Genomic DNA, 20,095 nt, shown 5'->3' with positions numbered 1-20,095 from the left:
ACTAGTTCCCTGATTTCTGTATCCAGTGCTAGCTTCTGTCAGAGCAACAGTCCCACATCAATTCATTAAAAATTTATTAAATACCTACTGTGTGCCAGGCTTTGTGCTGACCACTATAAATACACATGAGAAAAAGGAAAATAGTCCCTGCCTTCAAGGAGCTTATAATCTAATGGGAAAAGACAACACAGAAAAGATGATAATTGGGAGTTAAGTATACCAGGCATAAATAGTCATGGGGGTAGGTGGGTGGATATGGTGTTCCATGCAGTTGAAACCAAGCAGAGCAGTTGATGAAGAATAGAGTAACCTGGAAAGTTCTGAAATTTCAGAGTCTTCTATAAAGGAAGGCTTTGGGAGGAGTTTACTCTGTCAGCCCTTCAGTCAGAGAGGCAACTAAAGGAGTTAAGGAGGTATTGATTATTACAAACTAAGTCAGTCAGCATGGTGATGAGATTTCAGCTGATCAACTTATCCTGGGAGAAGGCATTACAGTCTCCAGAGTGGAAAACAAGCAGAGGTGCTGCTGAAGAATTACTCCAAGAGCATCATCCTCCTCCTAGTAACCCAGGCTCCCAATCTCAGTATTTTCCTAGTCTTCTCACTTACACTCACCCCATATATAGCTAAGTCTCTCCTACTCCTGTCAATCTTCCACAGAACTGCCCAAGTGATTTTTTTAAAGCATTATGTCACTTCCTTGCTCAGTAAACTCCAGGGGCTCCCTATAACCTCCAGTGTCAAATATAGAATCCTGTTTGGCTTTTAAAGACCTTCACAACCTGGCACTTTTCTACTTTTCCATTCTTTTTTTATGCCTTACTCCACTCAACGTACTTTACAATCCAGAGACAATGGCTTGTTTTTGCTGTCTCTTAATGCCATGTCTTTTCACTGGCTTTCTCCTCTACCTGGAATATTCTTCCTTCTTTCTTCTATGTAGTTTCTCTGGCCTCTTTCAAGACCCAGATTAAATTCTACCGTCTGTAAGAGGTCTCTCCCAGTCTCCACTTCCTCACTCCCCGACTTAGTGCCTTCCATCTGATACCTTCCACCTATGCTCTCTGTATCTTTTAGGTATATTGTTATTTGCATGTGATTGCCTTCCCTTAAAATGTGATATCCTTGAGTGTAGGAAACATGTTTTTGTATCCTTAGCACTTATCAGAGGACCTGACACATAATAAGTGCTTTATAATTGTTTACTGACTGACTAAATGCTTTACGGTGAGGGCCTAGGTCTCCTCTTAGTCTAAGATCTTTACAACCACAGTAAAGATATTCACTGTGTTAGATCTACATTTTAAACCTAAAGTGCTAACAAATGATTTTTAATTTTAACAGTATTACTTTTTATTATGAATTTGGAATTTCATGGATTCATAGAGCTTAAAAGGACATCTGTTAATATGTAAATATTGCTCTATAAACTGCCACTATGTTAGATTAGAAAGAGATGTGTATTTATCATTAGCTAGTACAGGTCAAGATATACAATAGGCAGTTTGTGACATTTGATTGAAGATGAGAAGAAAGGCTGCTAACAGGAGATATGTCGATACCTGTGGACATCCCCTGTGTCTTTTGGAATGATGTTTTTTAAACATTGCTTACACAAATTGCTTTTGTGTTATTTTGTCATGCAGGCCAAAACCCTCAGAAAACTGATACAGCAAACATTTCGTCAATTTGCCAACCTAAATAGAGAAGAAAGTATTCTGAAATTCTTTGAGATTCTCTCTCCTGTGTACAGATTTGATAAAGAATGCTTCAAATGTGCTCTTGGGGTAAGTAACAAGGAATCAGCAAAGTGGGCAATCATATTACTGGGAAGCCAGTTTCTTTTGCAATCAGTTGGCTGTGTTCACAGGCATACCTTTTCCAGTCTGCTTAATTGGTTCCACAAAAACATAGTGTTCAGTGAAGCACCGTTACAGCAGAGACTTCTTCCGTAGGAATGGTATTGATACATATGTACTAGTGGTGGCAATAAGTAGAGAGAAGATACATTTAAACTCAGCTATTAGAAGGGCAGTTAGGTGGCACAGTGGATAGAATACATGCCAAGAGTCATGAAGACTTAACTTCCTGAATTCAAATCTGGCCTCAGACACTTAGTTGTGTGACTCTGGGCAAGTCACTTAGTCTTGTTTGCCTCAGTTTCCTCCTCTTTATAGTGAGCTAGAGAAGGTAATGGCAAACTTCCAGTATCTTTGCCAAGAAAACCCCAAATGGGGTCACGGTTGAACAACAACATTAGTTAGAATAACCATTAAACATCCCGTTTTGATCTCTTACTTGTTGAAACGATATTATAGTGTGAGTTGTTAATTATTTATTATATTATTGCAAAACTATATTGGAACATTATGTATGGAGAGTGTCTATACTTTTCATTTCTGATTGAGAAATTTGCTTTGGCTTTTTTTTTTAACCACATGATGTGTTGATTTTATTTGTATAGATTGGGGAAAATTTTAGTGACGCTGTCTGGATAAGAAATGAAACTTTCATTTTCCCTGAAATTGTTTGTGTGTTAAAACTTCTGTTTTCATTTAACCGTATATGGTTTATTTGATAATTTAATTGTTTTCATCAAAATCTCAGCACATCCAAAATTATAGGTTTTTTTAAATAAAATTATAAGAGTAAAGATAAACAGAGTTGATTACCAACTCAATATACTGCTTTTAAAAAACAAATAAAGGTAGTAGAAGTTATGTAATCAAACTACTGGTTGAGGAAAAAAAATAATTAACTTATCACTTATCTGTTGTGTCAAAGTAGATACAGAACTATTCTCACAGTCAAAAAACTTTGGTTTAAAACACCACCTTTGACACATATTGTGTGCCATCTCTGAGCCGTAGGCAATTTCCTAAGGCTATAATTTCTATACCAGTTGCTAATGTGAAGGGGTGAAGGGAATTTCCTCCCCATGCTGTCCCTCTAACAATAAAATAATAGATCCAGACCATACCAGAGCAAAACAAACAAAAAAGTTACCATAACTTATACACAGTGTTAAATCATGTTTTTCTTTGGAGAATTATGAAGTATCATAGGGTTGTATGAAGCCACATTGTGACTTGTAGGACTTTTTATGATTTGAAATAGACCAGAAAGATCATTAGAGATCATCTTAATAAACCCCCTTATTTTATAGATGAAGAAACTCAAGGTGTTTTAAACTAACTTATTTATCAGTGTTGCATGAGTAGTGTGAGCTAGGATTAAACCAGTCTTTTGGCTCCATTGCTAGTGCTCATTTCATAACACCACTTTGGCCATTAACCTTTACCTTGATGAAATGTATGTAAATGCTCTATGAACTATGAATTAAACTAGCTCTCTTCATGTCCTTTATTCATTTGTGCTTATGATCCTGTGCTTATTCTTTCTCCAACCTCCAATTTTCATCTATTCACCCCAAAAAGTCAAGTTGGATCATTTCCGTGGAGCTGGCAATTGGCCCAGAAGAAGGCATCAGTTACCTTACAGACAAGGGCTCCAATGTAAGTCTCTTTCTGTCTCTCTGTTTTGTCACTGTAACTGCCCATGCAAGGGTGCCCCATGCATTGTCAATTCAGCACTCCTCAAAGGTGAATGAATAGTTTAATCTTTGAATCAAAGGAAGAAAAACTAAGTCATTCTTGGTAGAAGCTGTAATTCTGCCATTGATTCTTGTCGTGGAAAGGTTTCCAGTGCAGTGAGACAGAAATAAAGAGTCATTGGAGACTCACTGAAATTCTTTAGTTTCAGTGTGAACTCAATGATTTTTTTCATGCATCTTTTATGACATATAGTCAGGTTAGTCATTATATTTTCTGTAAATTTATTATTAAATTCCATTGTGACCAATATTTACTTAACATTTTATGGTTTATGAAACTCTTCTAACACCTTAGGTAGAAAAAGACAGGTGTTGTCTTTATTTTACAGATAAGGAAAGTGAATTCAGAGAGTCTATTTAATTCTACCAAAGTCACAGGGCTAATGAATAGTGATACTTGAGCCTAGAACTCTGGTCTTCTGACTTCATGTGCAAACTTGGCTGCCATATATACTGCACATAATTATGGCATAGTGGTATTTTTATTTCATACTTTGAAGCAATTTTTCTTTTTTTATTAATTAATTTTATTTTTTTTCAGGATTCACTGCCACAAGATTTTGAGTTCTCAATTTTCTTCCCATCTCGTCCCTCCCTCCACCCCAAGATGGCATGCATTCTGAATACCCCTTCCATTAATCTGCCTTCCCTTCTATCTCTACCCCCCTTCTCTTATCCCCTTCCCCTTCAATTTTCCTGTAGGGCAGGATAGATTTCTATACCCCATTTCCTATATATCTTATTTCCCAGTTGCATGTGAAAACAATTTTTTTTTAACATTTGTTTTTAAAACTTTGGATTCCAAATTTTCTCCCTTTCTCCCCCTACCCACCCTCATTGAGAAAGCAAGCAGCTCGAAATAGGTTATACATGTGTAGTCATGCAAAACACTTCCATACTAGTCATGTTGTGGAAAACTAAGTATATTTCACTTTAGCTTATCCCGCCCCCCCATTTATTCTATTATCTCTTTTGACCCTGTCCCTCCTTAATGTTTGCTTCTGATTACTCCCTCCCCCAATCTGCCCTCTCTTCTGTCATCTCCCTGTTCTCTTGTCCCCTTTCCCCACTATTTTTCTGTCGGGTGAGATAAATTTCTATATCCAATTGAGTGTGTATGTTATTCCCTCCTTAAGCCAAATAGGATGAGAATAAGATTCACTCATTCCCTCTCACCTTCTTCCATTTCCCCTCCACTGTAAAGGCCTTTTCTCGTCTGTTTTATGTGAGATGATTTACCCCATTCTACCTCTCCCTTTCTCCTTCTCCCAGTGTAGTCTTCTCTCATCCTTTAATTTTATTCTCCAGATTTCACCTCTTCATCTTCAACTCACCCTGTGCCCTTTATCTATCTATCTATCTATCTATCTATCTACATACATGCATACATACATACATACATATAATTTTTTCCCTCCAACTACCCTAATACTGATAAAGGTCTTAGAAGTTACAAATATCATCTTTCTGTGCAGGAATATAAACAGTTCCACATTAATAAGTCTCTTATGATTTCTCCTTTCTATTTACCTCTTCATGTTTTGTGAAGCAATTTTTCTTAACTACAAGTGCATTTGGGATATAATTGTTGCAAGAGTAGATCAAGAAATATGTAAATTATTATTCAGCATGTTCAATAGATACGTTATCAAGTGTTTACTGTATACAAAACTGAACAGTAGGGAGATAAGATACATGACATGGTACCTATCCTTTAGGAGATTTTATCTAATTATAATAGAAATTATACTATTATTAAAGTACAAGTTAGGTCTGTGAAGAAGAAATTGCTTGCAACTAAGAGAAGGGAGAGGATGACATGTTCTCTCAGCCCTTAATAAATGAAGCCATTTGCCATTGACTACCCGTTCCATGACAGCTGGGAGAATCATGTAAATCACTCTGTGACCTAAATATTGTAGTTAAGTTCTAATATCACAGTTCACCCTTGTAAGTAGTATACCTTATATATATCAACAGTGACTAATCCTTATTGTTTAAACCGTTTAGTTGGTTTAAGAGGCATTCTGGAATCTTTACATAAAAGTGTAGTTAATTTTTATAATCTTTTCTCTTGTGAGCTAATACAACATTCTGTACTTTTCCTATGGTGATGGTATTTTTATACTCTAATATAGCCATTTGTAAACTAATTTTTTTCAATATGAGATTATAAACTCTCTGAAGATGTGGCCTAGTTGTTACTAGTCTTCATATACAGCACAACATCATGTAGATGCTCAATACATGTTTGTTTAATGAATCAAATGATAGAATTATATGTATATTCATTTCTTTGTACCTGTTAATTAGGGTAGAAAAGATTCTTTGTTTCAAAGTATCAGAAGTCCATAGAAAGCTTACTGCATATAATATAAAACCCTTCCATGGGTTGTCAGGGGTTTCAGTCAAGAGAAACAAAGGGATCCTTACTCTCTCTCCCTGGTCTTTGCCACCTCCTGACCACCACTTTCAGTCAGTCCTGATATCCTGGGACTTCTGGCCTTCATTCTCCTATATTCAGTTAAGGGGCTTATAGTGTGGTGGAAACAATATCCTAAGTCCCACACAGTCATTCAGATTAGGCAAGTTTTTTTTCCCCTTAAATGGTATTGAAACTGTCTTTAAGATTTGATTGACTCAAAGAACTAAAGGCCCTGCCTTTTGAAATCACTTCCTGGTCACCTGAGTAGTACAACATATCCATAAGGTGCTTTCTGATGCTTAGCTTGTGGACCACAGTGAATAATAACTCCGGCAGGGAAGCTTTGCTCAGTTGAATTAATTCAAAGTGTTCTTAATGCATGTACTGATTAAATATTCTTCTCCTGATATAGCTAAATTTCCTTTTATTAGCTGTTTTTAAAAAAAGATACATTTCAGAGGCATTTCCTAGTTTTGCCTTAGGGAACATTAGAATTGATTCAAGGGTCTTGCATCAGTAGAAATGGGAATAGGAATCGTGGCCTTTAATGGTGATCCCTATGGTTCCTACATGTTCAGATGTTAAAGCAGCATCAAGAATTTCACCACACCACCACTTTGTCCATTATTTGCCTTCTGTTCTTTATGTCCATGGCAATAGGTACAAATCTCCTTATCTACATTTTATCACAAGGAAGACCTACAAGTATTATTCTGTTTGGAATCTGACTTGTCCTAAGGCACTTCAATTCAGGGAAAATGAATATGTGATGGCAAATGAAAGAGTCACTAGTAGATGTTCCCCTCTAAAACCATTTACCTTAAAGTACTTTGACACATTATTTCAAATAATTCTATGTTATTAGGTACTAATATAGAAATATTATATACTTTTATTATTAGACATATTTATTTTAAATATTAAGGACTAATATTAGTTTAGCATAATATTTTGTGCTACTCATATTAATAATTTGACTAATAATACTAAATGACATTTAGTGTCATTAATACTATGTGTTTTGGGATAAAAGAACAAAAGTTTATTTTACTTTAATTCCCAGGGTAGATTGAATCAGCACCAAAGCCATTTACTCTGCTAAGTGTTGAGTCACTTGTCTTTTTAAGAATGGTTCTATATGCAAGAGATACCACTGAGTTTTTAAATCTCAGATTTTCATTTGTCAGGGCATCATTGTGATGAGAGTAAGATGGTACCTCAACAAATGGCAAGAGATGAAATAAATTCTGGTCAGATAAAATCAGTATCAAAAGAAGTTATTGAGCCAGGATATGGTTTGGTGAAGCAATGTACTAGGTGTATATAAAGTCATTTAGAGAGTCTCTACCTTTACAGCCTACACATCTCGCAGACTTCAATCAAGTTCAGACCATTCAGTATTCAAACAGTGATGACAAAGACAGAAAAGGAATGCTGCAACTCAAAATAGCAGGAGCACCTGAGGTAAGAGACTACATGACCAATAAAGATAAAATAATAAATGATACAGTTATGGAACAAGGAAGTAGCTTTGACAGGCTTCATTATTAGAGATGAATAATATTTGAAATAATAGACTTGGGGATTATACTTAGGCTAACAATAGTGATAGTATCATGACTCACATTCATATAGCCCTTTGCTGTTATGTAAGATTTCCTTTATAACAACCTTGTTAGACAGGTATAGCACAGGTATTATAATTAGTCCCATTTTATATCTGAGACCCTTAAAGATTGTAATTTGCCATAGTCACAGAGCTAGTAAGTGTTAGAACCTAAGAAGAAGCTAGCCAGAATGCCAACTTCAAGACTCATCATCACCTACCCATTAAGCATATCACTGTTCCAAGTGTAAAGACTATTATTGCCTACTCACTTCCCAGTCTGTTGGAGTATGAATGCCCCTTATTAAACTAAAAATAAATTCATAGATTCCCCAACATAATAGTAATTGTATTATTAAATATCAACTGCTTAAAAAATACATGGTGGACCTAATGTGCTATGAGTTTTAGTGACAGAAGATGAGGATATAATTTTAGTTAAATTTTTGGATATATTTGTTGAAACAATATGACATTAACAACATTAACATGAAATTATATGTAATTATTAAAAAAAGAGGAGAGAATTTGTGACATCTTTCTTATTCCGTAATTCTTTTTATCTCTGCATTTTAACACTAGAACCATCAGAACATTAGAACAAGGCTAGATGCAAGGCTTATTGTTTTAGTTTTATTACTGTCAGAATGGTTTCTTAGTTCTGAGCAGTGAGACAGGTTCCATGGTTCTACAGTTGGAAAAGACCTCAGAGGCCACTAGTCCAACAACTGAATAAACCAGTCCACAAGGAGGTTATGGGACGTGGACAAGGTCCTACAAGTAGTACACAGGACCATAAATACTAAAATATTTATACAATGCCAGTTTTTTAAAAAAGGACTGCCCATCTACTGATTGTTTTTAAACAGATGCCATGCCAATTGATGCATTCAGGATTTAACTGGTGATCATTTCCCCCCAGATATGTGATTGCTACCAATTTTCACCAATTAACTGAATGTTAGAGGCTTTTTTTAATTTGCCATGTCAAATTAGTGTTTAATTCCTGTTGTCTTTCCTCTTTACTTCTTTTCTCTCAGTGACTTTAAAAACTATCTTGAGTTCAATCATGGGTTCTTTAGGCAGATGAATCCTAGGCTTACATATCTAGCTTAAATCTTTCCTGTATTCCATTCCTACCCCAGCAACTGTTGACTGTTCATTTTAAATTGGATGTACCAGATATATATATATATATATATTTATATATATAAAACCCACCTTGTCCAAAACAGAACTCGTTATTCCTCTCCACCCCCACTTCCCAAACTCTCCCTTCATCTGGGCACCCTCTTGAATGATGCCTTCATCACATCTCACCTGGACCGTTGTAGTGATCTCATCATTGATTGCTCTGCTCCAAGTCTCTGCCTGTTCTAACCCATCTTTTACCCAGATACCAAAATGGTTTCCTTAAGAAGAGATCTGACCATATCACTCTTCTTTAGTTAACTCCAGTGTCTCCTTATTTCCTCTAAGATAAAATATAAACTCCTCTGTCTGCCTTTTAAAGCCCTTCATAACTTGGCCCAGCTCTATATTTCCAACTTCCTTATACACAGCTCCTCATCTGGCACTGTGTAATTCAGCCAAACTGGCCTTTTCTGTGTTCTTCTCACAGAATACTCCATCACTCAGCTCCACGTACATGGCCTTCTCCTACCTGCCCCTGACCTGCCCATATTCCCTCTTTCCCTCTGCCTCATAGCATCTCTCACATTTTTCCAGACTCGGCTCAAGCAGCATCTTCTCCATGAAGCCCCCCAATTGCTAGTACTCTCCCTCCCTAGTGACCTCGTGTTTATGCACAGGTGCGCGCGTGCGCGCGCGCACACACACACACACACACACACACACACCCCTCTCTCCTCCAATAGAATTTAAGCTCTTTGACATCAGAGATAGTTTCATTTTTGTTTATATCCCTAGTACTTAGCAGAGAGACTGACACATTATAGGTACTTAGTAAATACTTATTTAATTCATTGACTTCAGGTGCTTTCATAATTTCAAAATGCATCATTGTTGTCTTAAAAATAGTGAATATCTAGAAAAGGAAGCCCTGTACACATGGAACCATCATTGCTTCTTTAGGAATAGGCAAGCTTTATTTCCTTTTTTGACAAAATTACTAATTTGGTAGATTAGGAGGGTGCTATAGTTTGCCTGAAATGATGCTGTCTTTGTAGAAAAGATGGAGCAATGTGGGCATTATTAGATGGTTTCAGGACAGTTTGAATGAAGAGACCCAAAGAATATTTTATAATGATTCTTGCAATGGAATAAAATTAGGAAAAGAAAACGGTAGGCTTGAGGTAAGGAAAAACTTCTTAATACAACTGTCCAAAATGGTGTGAGCTGCCTCAGGAGGTTCTGCGGTCCTCTCTGCTTGAGGTCTTAAAATTTGCTAGAAGACTGCATGTCACAGATGTGGAGGAAATCCTTGTTAAATTTGGTTTGTATTAGATGGTTACTCTAGACACTTGTAATTCTAAGATTCTGGGAAATAATGACTTCTGTGCCTTTGAATAAAACTATCAGGTGGTGATACTTTTCTGGATTGAATAAAAGAGTTGAATTTGGGGGGGGGCAAAATTAACTCCCAATGGAGCAGCTAAGTGGTACAGTAGATATAGTACCAGACACTTACTGGCTGTGTGATACTGGGCAATTTACTTAACTCTGTTTACCCAGTTTCCTCATCTGGAAAATGAGCTGAAGAAGGAAATGGCAGACCATCCCAGTTTTTGCCACGAAAACCCCAAATGGGGTCATGAAGAGTCACACATGACTGAAATGACTGAACAACAGCAACAGTTCCCAAGGCGATTATATCATAGGATCATAGACTTAGAGATGGCAGGAATCTTAGGGATCATCCATACCAGCCCCCTTACTTTAAACATGAGGAAACTGAGGCAGAACATACTAAGTAATTTACATATGGCCACAAAGATAATGACAGTGGCAAGATGCGAACTTAGAGATCCTATAACTTCAAAGCCAAATGTGTATTTTGTTGTATGGTATCACACCTTCCTTTCTCCAAATTTTTTTCCAAAATTTCCTTTTTTCCAAATTCAGAACTATTAGCTTTTAATTTATTGTCTTCTCTTCATGCTTGTATATGTTCTGGATAAGAAAAGGGATTTTCTGCCATTTATTCTAAGAGGTGGATCTCTATTTAAACAAATCGATTTTTATTTTATTTTTCTTCTTGTTACATGTTTAAGGATTGTGTACTTAAATGTCATACTTCCTTGTTCATTCACATATTTTAATATGTTATGTTTGACCACTGCTTCTACTCTGTTTTTAAATTTACACTGAATTCTGATGTCATAGCACAGCTGTTCCTTTGAATATGGGTAACAACAATAATGTCTCTTTTCTCCCCTTTAGCCTCTCACAGTGACAGCCCCATCTTTAACCATTGCAGAGAATATGGCTGACTTAATCGATGGATATTGCCGACTAGTTAATGGAGCCACACAGTCTTTTATCATTAGACCCCAGAAAGGTATAGTGCCATATCCTTTTTGTTACCTATTTTTCTGTATTTTAATTATGCTAGTAGATTTTCAGTAGGTTTTAGCCTTTCTAAAAGATGTCTAGTCAGTGTACAAAATTTGGAAGCTATAGTTCAGCATAGCTTTAACCAGTATTCTTTATCTAAGAATTATAAACAAATACATGAGACACACATGAAGAAGATCTGAGGAGATATTAAAGTTGTAAAGAAAATCATTTTTTATTCTACTTAGTAAGTAAAGGTTGATGAATGAATATGTAATACAGAGGACTAAGAAAAATATAAAGACAATAACCAGTGGTTCTTACTCTTTCTTCAGAGAGCTTGTGTTTTGATGTACCAATTTAATACATTTTCTGTAATGTTATTGATTATGTAAAGGTCTATATTTAAAACTTCTATCTAGAATTATTGTCTTTGGCTAATTTTTAAAGTAAACATTATATTCTAAGATTTTAGATTATTTTAAGAAAAGTGCTTCGTTCATTACATAGCAGTACATAAATAGGAGTTAATATTATTCTCATAAGGATTTAATAATTAATTTTACATTATTTTTCTCCTGGCAATATTTTAGGACACCAAAGAATAATATATAGAATTTCACATATGAAGATGGCTCCTAGGTACTTCTTTCTGTGCATTTCTACCTTCAACTATATTTCCAGTCCTCGGTCAGCTGTCTCTCCATCTGTATGTGATGACCTTAGGAGTTCCCTTTACATTTATATCGCCAGCTTCATTCCCACATTCCCACTCTTTGTTCCCTTTTCTGCCTCCTTTATGGTGTTAGTTCAAAAAACGATATCCTATTTGGCATGTAAAGTTTTCCACAGTCTGGCTCCAGCCTATTTTTTCAGACAGATCACACATCACCCTTCATGCTGTCTGAATTCCAGCTAAGCTGGCCTGCTAGCTGTTTACTGTACATAACATTACATCTGCCTCCATGCCTTTGTACATATTATCTTTCATTCCTGAAACACTCTTCCTTCCTAACTTCGCTTCTTAGAATCCTTAGCTTTCTTCAAGACTCTAGCGTTCCATCTTATAAGAGGCCTTTACTAATTCCTCCCAGTTTATAATTCCTTATAAAAAAACCTTTATGTTTGTTTTATACGCACAAGCACACATTTATATGTTTACCTATATGTGTGTATATAAGTATAAACACAAATATATCATATGTGGTATGTTTAACTATGTATATGTTATATTCCTCTAGGAAAAGGTAAGTTGACAAGTGTGGAATGGATAGGGACTAGTTGTATAACTGTCTACTTTTTTTAGCATACTATTGACAAAGTATTTTTTAAAAGAAAAAAAACCAGCATATAGCTTGAATATATGTGTGTGTGTGTGTGTGTGTGTGTGTGTGTGTGTGTGTATACACATACATAATATGCAAGATACATGTATACACGTACATACATATAGCATAAGGGTTTATGTGTACACACACATAGTGATTTATAGTTTTGGAATATTTTCCCATTCATTATCTCATTTTTCTCATAATAACCCCATTAAGAAACTAGCATAAGTGTGCTTCCTGGCTGCTAATTCCAAACCATGCCACCTCCTTTCAAACCATTATCCTGCTTAGCACAGTGCCTTGCAAGTAGTTAAGTGCTTCATAAGTGCTCTTTTTGCCAGTTCATCTTCTCATTTTATAAACGAGGTAACTTCAGATAAAAGAGGCCTCATACTTAGTAAGGAATAGAGTCCAAATGAGACCAGAAAGGCTTTTCTACCTCTGTGGGCTCTGCTTTTGATCTGATGGATTAACTTTGATATTTAAGATTCCCTGTTAAAGATAGAGAGATAGTGCCTTGGTGCACATTTTAATCAAATGTATTGAGCGTCCTAAAACAAAGTACTATGTAAATTGAAATTTCAGAATGATATTAAATTAGGTAAGTAGTGCATTGTGTGGAATAATGTCAAGAGCATTGAATTTGGAATCAAACCACCTCAGTTGCTACTTGCTGGAATATTTACTAGCCCTTAGACCTTGGGCAGATACTTCCCTTCCGAGCCCTAGTTTCTGCCCCTTTCAACTAGGGAGAAAAATGTTAGTTCTACCTGTTTTGCTGAATTTGCCGTAAGGATCAGAGATTGCCTGAAGGTCTGGAATGAAAGGCAAAGGAACAGTAGTTTGTAAATGATGAACTCTTCTTTGCATTTAGTGGGTGCTTAATAAATGTTCATTATATCAGTATACTCTGGTAAGCAACCACTAAAGGGTAATAGAAAGGATATAAGGTGTTTACTATTAAATTGGAGGAGAGTAAACTAAAATACAAAAAAGCAGGAAAATGCAAGAAAAATGTAACACAGCAGTATAAAAATCATTGCTCAATAACTATGGGCAATGAAATACATTAGAGCTTAGGTGTATTTAAAAGTTATATGATCAGAATTGCACGGGATTGATTAGTAAATGGTTCATTTTCTTTTCTTTTGTTTTTTTTTTCCTTTTGGCTAGGCAATGGGGTTAAGTGACTTGCCCAGGGTCACACAGCTAGTATGTGTTATGTGTCTGGGGCCGCATTTGAACTCAGGTTCTCCTGAATCCAGGGACGGTGCTCTATCCACTGTGCCATCTAGCTGCTCCCAAAATGGTTCATTTTCTCCATATATTTTAATCATTATTTAATTCTTCTCTTGACTTTCTTACCCCCTTGTGTATTGGTTGTCAAGTAGCTGAAAGACAGCAATTTTAAGTTTTCTAAATCCTAAATCTATAATATTTTTCCTCTTCAACCTTAAGTTAGCCATGAGAATATTCTTTTTAAGCCAGATATTCACTAACCCTTCCTGCCTTCCTCCAGATAAGATGTTAATTCAGAGGGGATATTAATGTGGTTTTACTTTCTTCTGGTCAAGAAAATTATAACGCTCTTTACAGCGTGGATGGTTTTTGTCTATGAGGCAGTTTTTCAGCTCCTCCAGAGGCTGTGTCATTATGATGTATATTACTGAGCTTAAACATTCCCATGCTGGCAAACACAACTTTTGAATTATAGATAATTAGTACCACCATAAGCATTGGCCAGCAATACTTACTGAGTGATGAGGACTGTGTGGTGGTATGGTAGGAGTCAGGAGATATCTGAGTTCCAACACATGCTAGCTCTGAGACTTGTCACTTACCATCTCTGAGCATTGGTCTCTTCATCTGTAAAAAGGGAATAATTGGGCTGTTGTGAAGAAAGTTGTTTATAAACCTTGAAATGCTATGTAAATAAGTTTTGGTATCTTTGACAATACATGGTATATAAAACACTATAGTGGATACTGTTAAGCATCATAGCCATTTTTGTATTTTTTAAAAAAAAAATTGTATTGATGTCTTTTGACATCACTTTAATTTGCAGTGTTTCCCTCTCCCTTCCATCTCTGAGGAAACATCCCTCATAATAAAGAACTAAAACAGAGGGTAGAAACAGTTCATCAAAATCAAGCAACATATCAGAAATGTTTGAAATTTTATGTATCTCCCATATACATATCCTTTCTGCAAAGAATGTAGGGGAGATGCCTTCTCATACCTCTTAGTGAAAGCTTGACCATGATATTGTCACAGAATTCATTTTTGATTGTTTCATATTTTTTTGTTCTCTCCATTTACTTGCAGTCCTTCTGCATATTGTTGTCAATTCCATTTACTTTATTTTGAATGATTTTACATGTCTTACTATTCATCAAATACATTGTGCTTTGTAGCACCATAATATTCCATTGCATTCATATATCATAACTTGTTTAGCCATTCATCAGTTGTTGGGCATCTATTTTGTTTTGTTATTTGCCACAGATATTTGCAGATATTTTTATGTTGATCTGGCCCTTGCTTTTGTCTTTGACCTTTTTGGAATATATTCCTAGTAGTCAAATGGGTCTATCAAAAGAATATGTACATTTTAGTCACTTTCTTAGGATAATTGCAACTTGCTCTTCCTCATGCTTGACTCAATTCACAGATATACCAGAAGTGGATTAATCTGCCTAACTTTACACAATCACTCTGATAATAATCTCTGTATCCTTGATGACATTACAAATTCTTTTTAGACAACTTCAGCTAGGGCCCTCACTACAGAAAGGGAGCTCTTCTATTCCTCCCTGATTCCATCTGATGCCCCAAGCAAACTATTCCTAAATTTCTTTCTTGTCCTATATACCTTGTTTATAAATAGTTGTTTTCATATTGTAACTCCTATTAGAATGTGAGCTCTTTGAAAGCAGGGACTATGTTTTATGTTCTTTATATCTCTAACACTTACCACACTGCCTAGAACATAGTAGTCACTTAATAAATATTTGTTGACTGACTGCCCCTTTAGCATAATATACCCTTCTCTTCATCCCTAGCCAAGGACTTTGCCTCTTACTTTACTGGGAGAAGTTAGACTATTTGACATCAGCTCCTTTTCCCATTCTCTTTGTCTCAAAACCCCTTCACACAATCTCTTACTTTCTTCTGCTTTGCTTCAAACTCTGTCAAAGTGAGGCCCTTCTTCTTTCTAAGGCCAGCCCCTGTGTATTGTGCTTGATCTCATCTTCACTTTTCTCCAGCAGATTGCATCCTCAGCCATCCTCCATCCTTTCCTTTCTCCCCGTATCTATCTGTCTGTCTATCTATCTATCTATCTATCTATCTATCTATCTATCTATCTATCTATGTATCTATATCTATATCTATCTATCTAATCTTTCTTATCTATCTGTCTATCTATCTATCATCCCTACTACCTTGAAAACATATCCAGGCCTCCCCATCCTTAAAAAGCTCTAATTAACCTCTACCATCTCCTGAGGTTACAATGTCATATCTGTCCTCCTTTTCTCATCCAGATTCCCTCAAAAAACTGTCTTACTCTCTGCCTTCACTCCTTTTTCTCTTACTCACACCTCATTTCTTTGCAATCTAATTTATAACTTCATGACTCAATTGAAACTGTTCTTTGCAAATTTGCCAGTGATCTCCTAATTACTAAATCTGATGGTCTTTTATTGCTCTTCATTCTTCCCAATCTTTCTGTTGAATTTAACATTGTTCATTACCTTCTCCTCCTGGATACTGTCTTCTTTAGGTTTTCATGATAGTAGTCTTTCCTCATTCTCGTAATGGTCTGACCAGTTTTCCCAATCTCTTTTGCTGGCTTATCATGCCCACTATGTGAATATATCCCAAGGTGCTGTTGTAGACCCTTTTCTCTTCTCTGGCTACAATCTCTTTCACTGTGAGCTCATCAACTCCCATGGGTGTTACTATCATTGCTATGCAGATGAATGCCACATCTTCATATCTACCTCCAATCTCTCCCCTGAGCTTCAGTTCCACATCAGCAGTTGCCTAATAGATATTTCCAACTGAATTTCCTATAGACGTCTTTTTTAAATACTTTTTTTTTTTGGTGAGGCAATAGGGGTTAAATGACTTGCCCAGGGTCATATAGCTAGTAAGCTTCAAATGTCTGAGGCCAGATTTGAACTCAGGTTCTCCTGATTGCAAGGCTGGAGTTCTATCCACTGCACCACCTAGCTGCCTCTCCTATAGACATCTTAAATATAAAATGCTTAAAACTGACCTCACTGTCTCTCCCCACCCTGAAATCTCCCTTCTTCCATACTTCTCTATTGTTGTTGAAGACACCACCATCCTTGCAGTCTCCCAATTTTTTAACCTCAGTGTTATCCTTGACTTCTTATGCTCCATCAACCTCTGATCTAATCAGTTGCCAAATTTTACCATTTCTGTTGACAACATATATTGACAAGTGCTTTCATCACTTCTAGCCTCAACTATTGCAACAGCCTCTTAATTGTTCTTCGTGCCTCAGGTTTCACCTCAATTAAGTTCATCCTACACAGTTACCAAAGTAGTTTTCCTTAAGTGTAGTTCTAACCATGTGGCTCCCTATTCAGTCAACTTCACTGGCTTCCTTTTATGTACTGGACAAAATATAAACACCTCTATTTAGCTTTTAAAGTCTGAAACATCCTGGTCCTAACATACCTTTGCAACCTTCCTATTCATAACTCCTCATCTCACACTCAGAGCTAGCCAAAATATCTTTCTCTCTATTCTCATTAACATCTCAGTCAAGTCAGTCAGCAGACATTTATTAAGTACCTGCTATGTGCCCCCATCTGTGCTGAGTTCTAAAGATACAAAGGCAAAAACAGCCCCCGCATTCTAATGGGGAGTTAGCACGTAAAGAACTAGGTGCATATAAGCTGTAGAAAGAGTAAATGAAAAGCACAAAGTAAATGAAAAGGAGAAGGCATTAACAGCATGGGAAAAGACTAGGAAAGGCATTTAGTTAGGATTTGAACTCAGTCTTGAATGAAGCCAAGGAAACTTAAGAGGTGGAGGTAAGGGAACACAGTGTCCCAGGCATGGGAGACAGCCAGCATAAAGGAACAGAGAATAAAGATGGCATATTATGTTCCAGGAACTGCAAGTAGAGCAGTATGTCTAGGTTAAGAGTATATATATGAAGGAGAATAACATGTAAGAAGACAGGAGAGGCAAGAAAGGCAGGATTATAAAGAGCTTTAGTGCCAGAAAGAATTTTTATTTGATGAAAGATTTAACAGGAAGATGCTGGAGTTGATTGAGCAGGCTGGTGACATGATCAGACCTACCCTTTAGGAAAATTACCTAGGAGTGGATTGGAGGAAAGAAAGATTTTAAGCAAGGAGACTAGTTAGAGCAGATTTTAGGTAACGAGAGCTTCTGAACCAAGGTTGTGGCTGTGTGAATGGAGAGGTAGTTGTGTAGTGCAAATGATAGTAAGGAGTCAAGGATGACACTGGTCCTGTGACCTTAATTCTGTGACTGATGCTGTGACTGCACCTAGAATAAGAGGGGAATTCAGAAGATAGGATTCTGGGGGAAGGGGAAATCAAGAGTTCCATTTTAGATGTGTTATATTTGAAATGCCCACTGTAGGAAGAGTTTGAGATATCCAAACGACTGTGTTTGGTGGGAGAGTAGCTATAGAGCTGGAGAAATTCAAACACACACAATTAGTGAGCACGATATGGATGAAGATCCAGCAAAGGAGATAATTGTAGTTGGACAAAGAGCAGCACATATTGACAGCTTTTTCAGGGAGTTTGGCTGAGGAAGAGAAAAGAGATGTATAATGATAGTTTGTGAGCATGGTAGCATCTAATGAAGGTTTTTTTTTTAAGATATCTGCTATGTGCCGGGCACTGTATCACATGCCAGAGGGTAGAAAGACAGAACTGAAAAAATTACTGCTGTCAAAATGCTTAATTCACATCAGGTTAGACAACATACACATATAAACAAAATTTACATGTAGAATTCAAGCTAGTTTAAATAGCGGTGGCAATTGCAATTGGGAGAATCGGGAAAGGCTTTGGGAAGGCAATGGTTGATTTGAGTCTTGAAGGAGATAAGAGATTCTGTGAGAGAGTATTCCAGGAATTAGGGACAGGCATGAAAATGGAAGACTGAATGCTATGTGTGAGGAATAGCGAGAAGGGAGGAATAGCAAGAAGGCCAACATGGTTGGATCATAAAATGTGGGAATGGAGTAATAAAGCTGGGAATGCAGATAGTAGCCAGGTTGTGAAGGATTTTAAAAGCCAAACAGTGGAGTTTATATTTTGTCCTAAAGGCATTGGGGGCCCCTGGAGTTTGTTGAGTAGGAGAATGCCAATACCATGGTAGGATTTCTGCTTATAGAAAATCCCTTTGGCTCTATATGAGGGGCTAGATTGAGTGTGAAGTGACTTGAGTCAGGCAGAGCAATTAACTGGAATGTGGAACTTTAAGGTGCCTTTGGTCTAATTGATAAAAGCAAACATATTTTGATTAAATGACTTAGGAACTCTTTCAAAACAGCATATCCATCATTACTGTTATTGTTGAAAGTTCAGTTAATATAAGATATTTATACTTTTTCACTCATTTGATAAATGTTTGAATTCTTGCAATGTGTAAGACACTGTGCAGAGACACTGCAGTAATCTATTATTGAGGAAGGAATCTAGGCATGACACTTACATAGAAATAAATTACCTTTCTGTTGTCAGTAGTATGTGAGCAATCCCTATTTCAAGGCATCGTGCCAGTTAATGTATGTGATACCATTATATTTCCTAAGAGAATTCATACTACCAGGATAGTCCTTGGTATGTGTATTTGCATTGACTGTTGTATCAAAGAAAAAAAATTCCTGCATCCTACAGTATTTTTCTTAAGTGAGAAAGTATATTAGTAAATTCCATTATTTTATTGTTTTTATCTGATGGTTGAATATTTATTCCATTGGCCAGAGTGTTTTTGTGACTGATGTATCAATTAGCAGTATTCTTAGGTTTCTTATACATAAGTAAATTATTTTATTAAATCACATTTGAGTTATACTCAAATGATTGCTAGTATATAATCTCAGCAATATTATACCTGTTTTTATGATCCAGCATAGCCAGACTATTTGTTCTTCATCATATTTATTTGCCTAGTACAATAAAGATTGGAAGAATCACTGAATTTGATTGCAAACAGTAAACTGATTTTCTCCAGAAGATGCCTTTCAGATTTTAAGACAGACTTGAATTTAGAGGGAAACTGCTGTTTTTACACTATTTACTTCATAGAGTTGCTGTGAGGAAAATATTTTATAGATAGCAAATTGCCAAATAAATGTTAGTTGTATATTGTACATTTATAGAAATAGAACTTGTGTGTAATCAGTTATAATAATGTTTCTTTGCTTTGTTCCTTTGAATCAAGTGATGCTTTCAAAGTAATATGAGTCTAGGCAGTTAAATTAAATTTAGAGCTCTGAAAGTTGAATATAAGACTAGGAAAGCCTAAAGTAAGAAATCTAATAAGCAAGAAGTTTTTAATAGTGGTCTTGCTAAAATACT

The 20,095-nt window shown here is 36.2% G+C and overlaps 1 protein-coding gene across 12 annotated transcripts in view; it reads left to right on the top strand.

Annotated features, from left to right (window-relative positions):
- PTK2 (protein tyrosine kinase 2) overlaps window positions 1-20,095 on the top strand; it is a 437,298-nt gene that overhangs the window by 248,210 nt on the left and 168,993 nt on the right. For all 12 annotated transcript variants that reach the window (XM_078153772.1, XM_078153765.1, XM_078153766.1 and 9 more), the window contains 4 exons: window positions 1,647-1,787; window positions 3,438-3,515; window positions 7,395-7,502; window positions 11,047-11,164. In XM_078153772.1, coding sequence (XP_078009898.1) covers window positions 1,647-1,787; window positions 3,438-3,515; window positions 7,395-7,502; window positions 11,047-11,164 — 445 coding nt within the window. The remainder of the gene's footprint in view (window positions 1-1,646; window positions 1,788-3,437; window positions 3,516-7,394; window positions 7,503-11,046; window positions 11,165-20,095) is intronic.

Source organism: Phascolarctos cinereus, unplaced genomic scaffold (genome assembly GCF_003287225.1).
Source record: "Phascolarctos cinereus isolate Bilbo 61053 unplaced genomic scaffold, phaCin_HiC Scaffold_4;HRSCAF=312, whole genome shotgun sequence".
Classification (NCBI taxonomy): Eukaryota; Metazoa; Chordata; class Mammalia; order Diprotodontia; family Phascolarctidae; genus Phascolarctos; species Phascolarctos cinereus.
The sequence above is the reverse complement of the archived record's forward strand: the minus strand, read 5'-3'. Positions and strand labels throughout refer to the sequence as shown.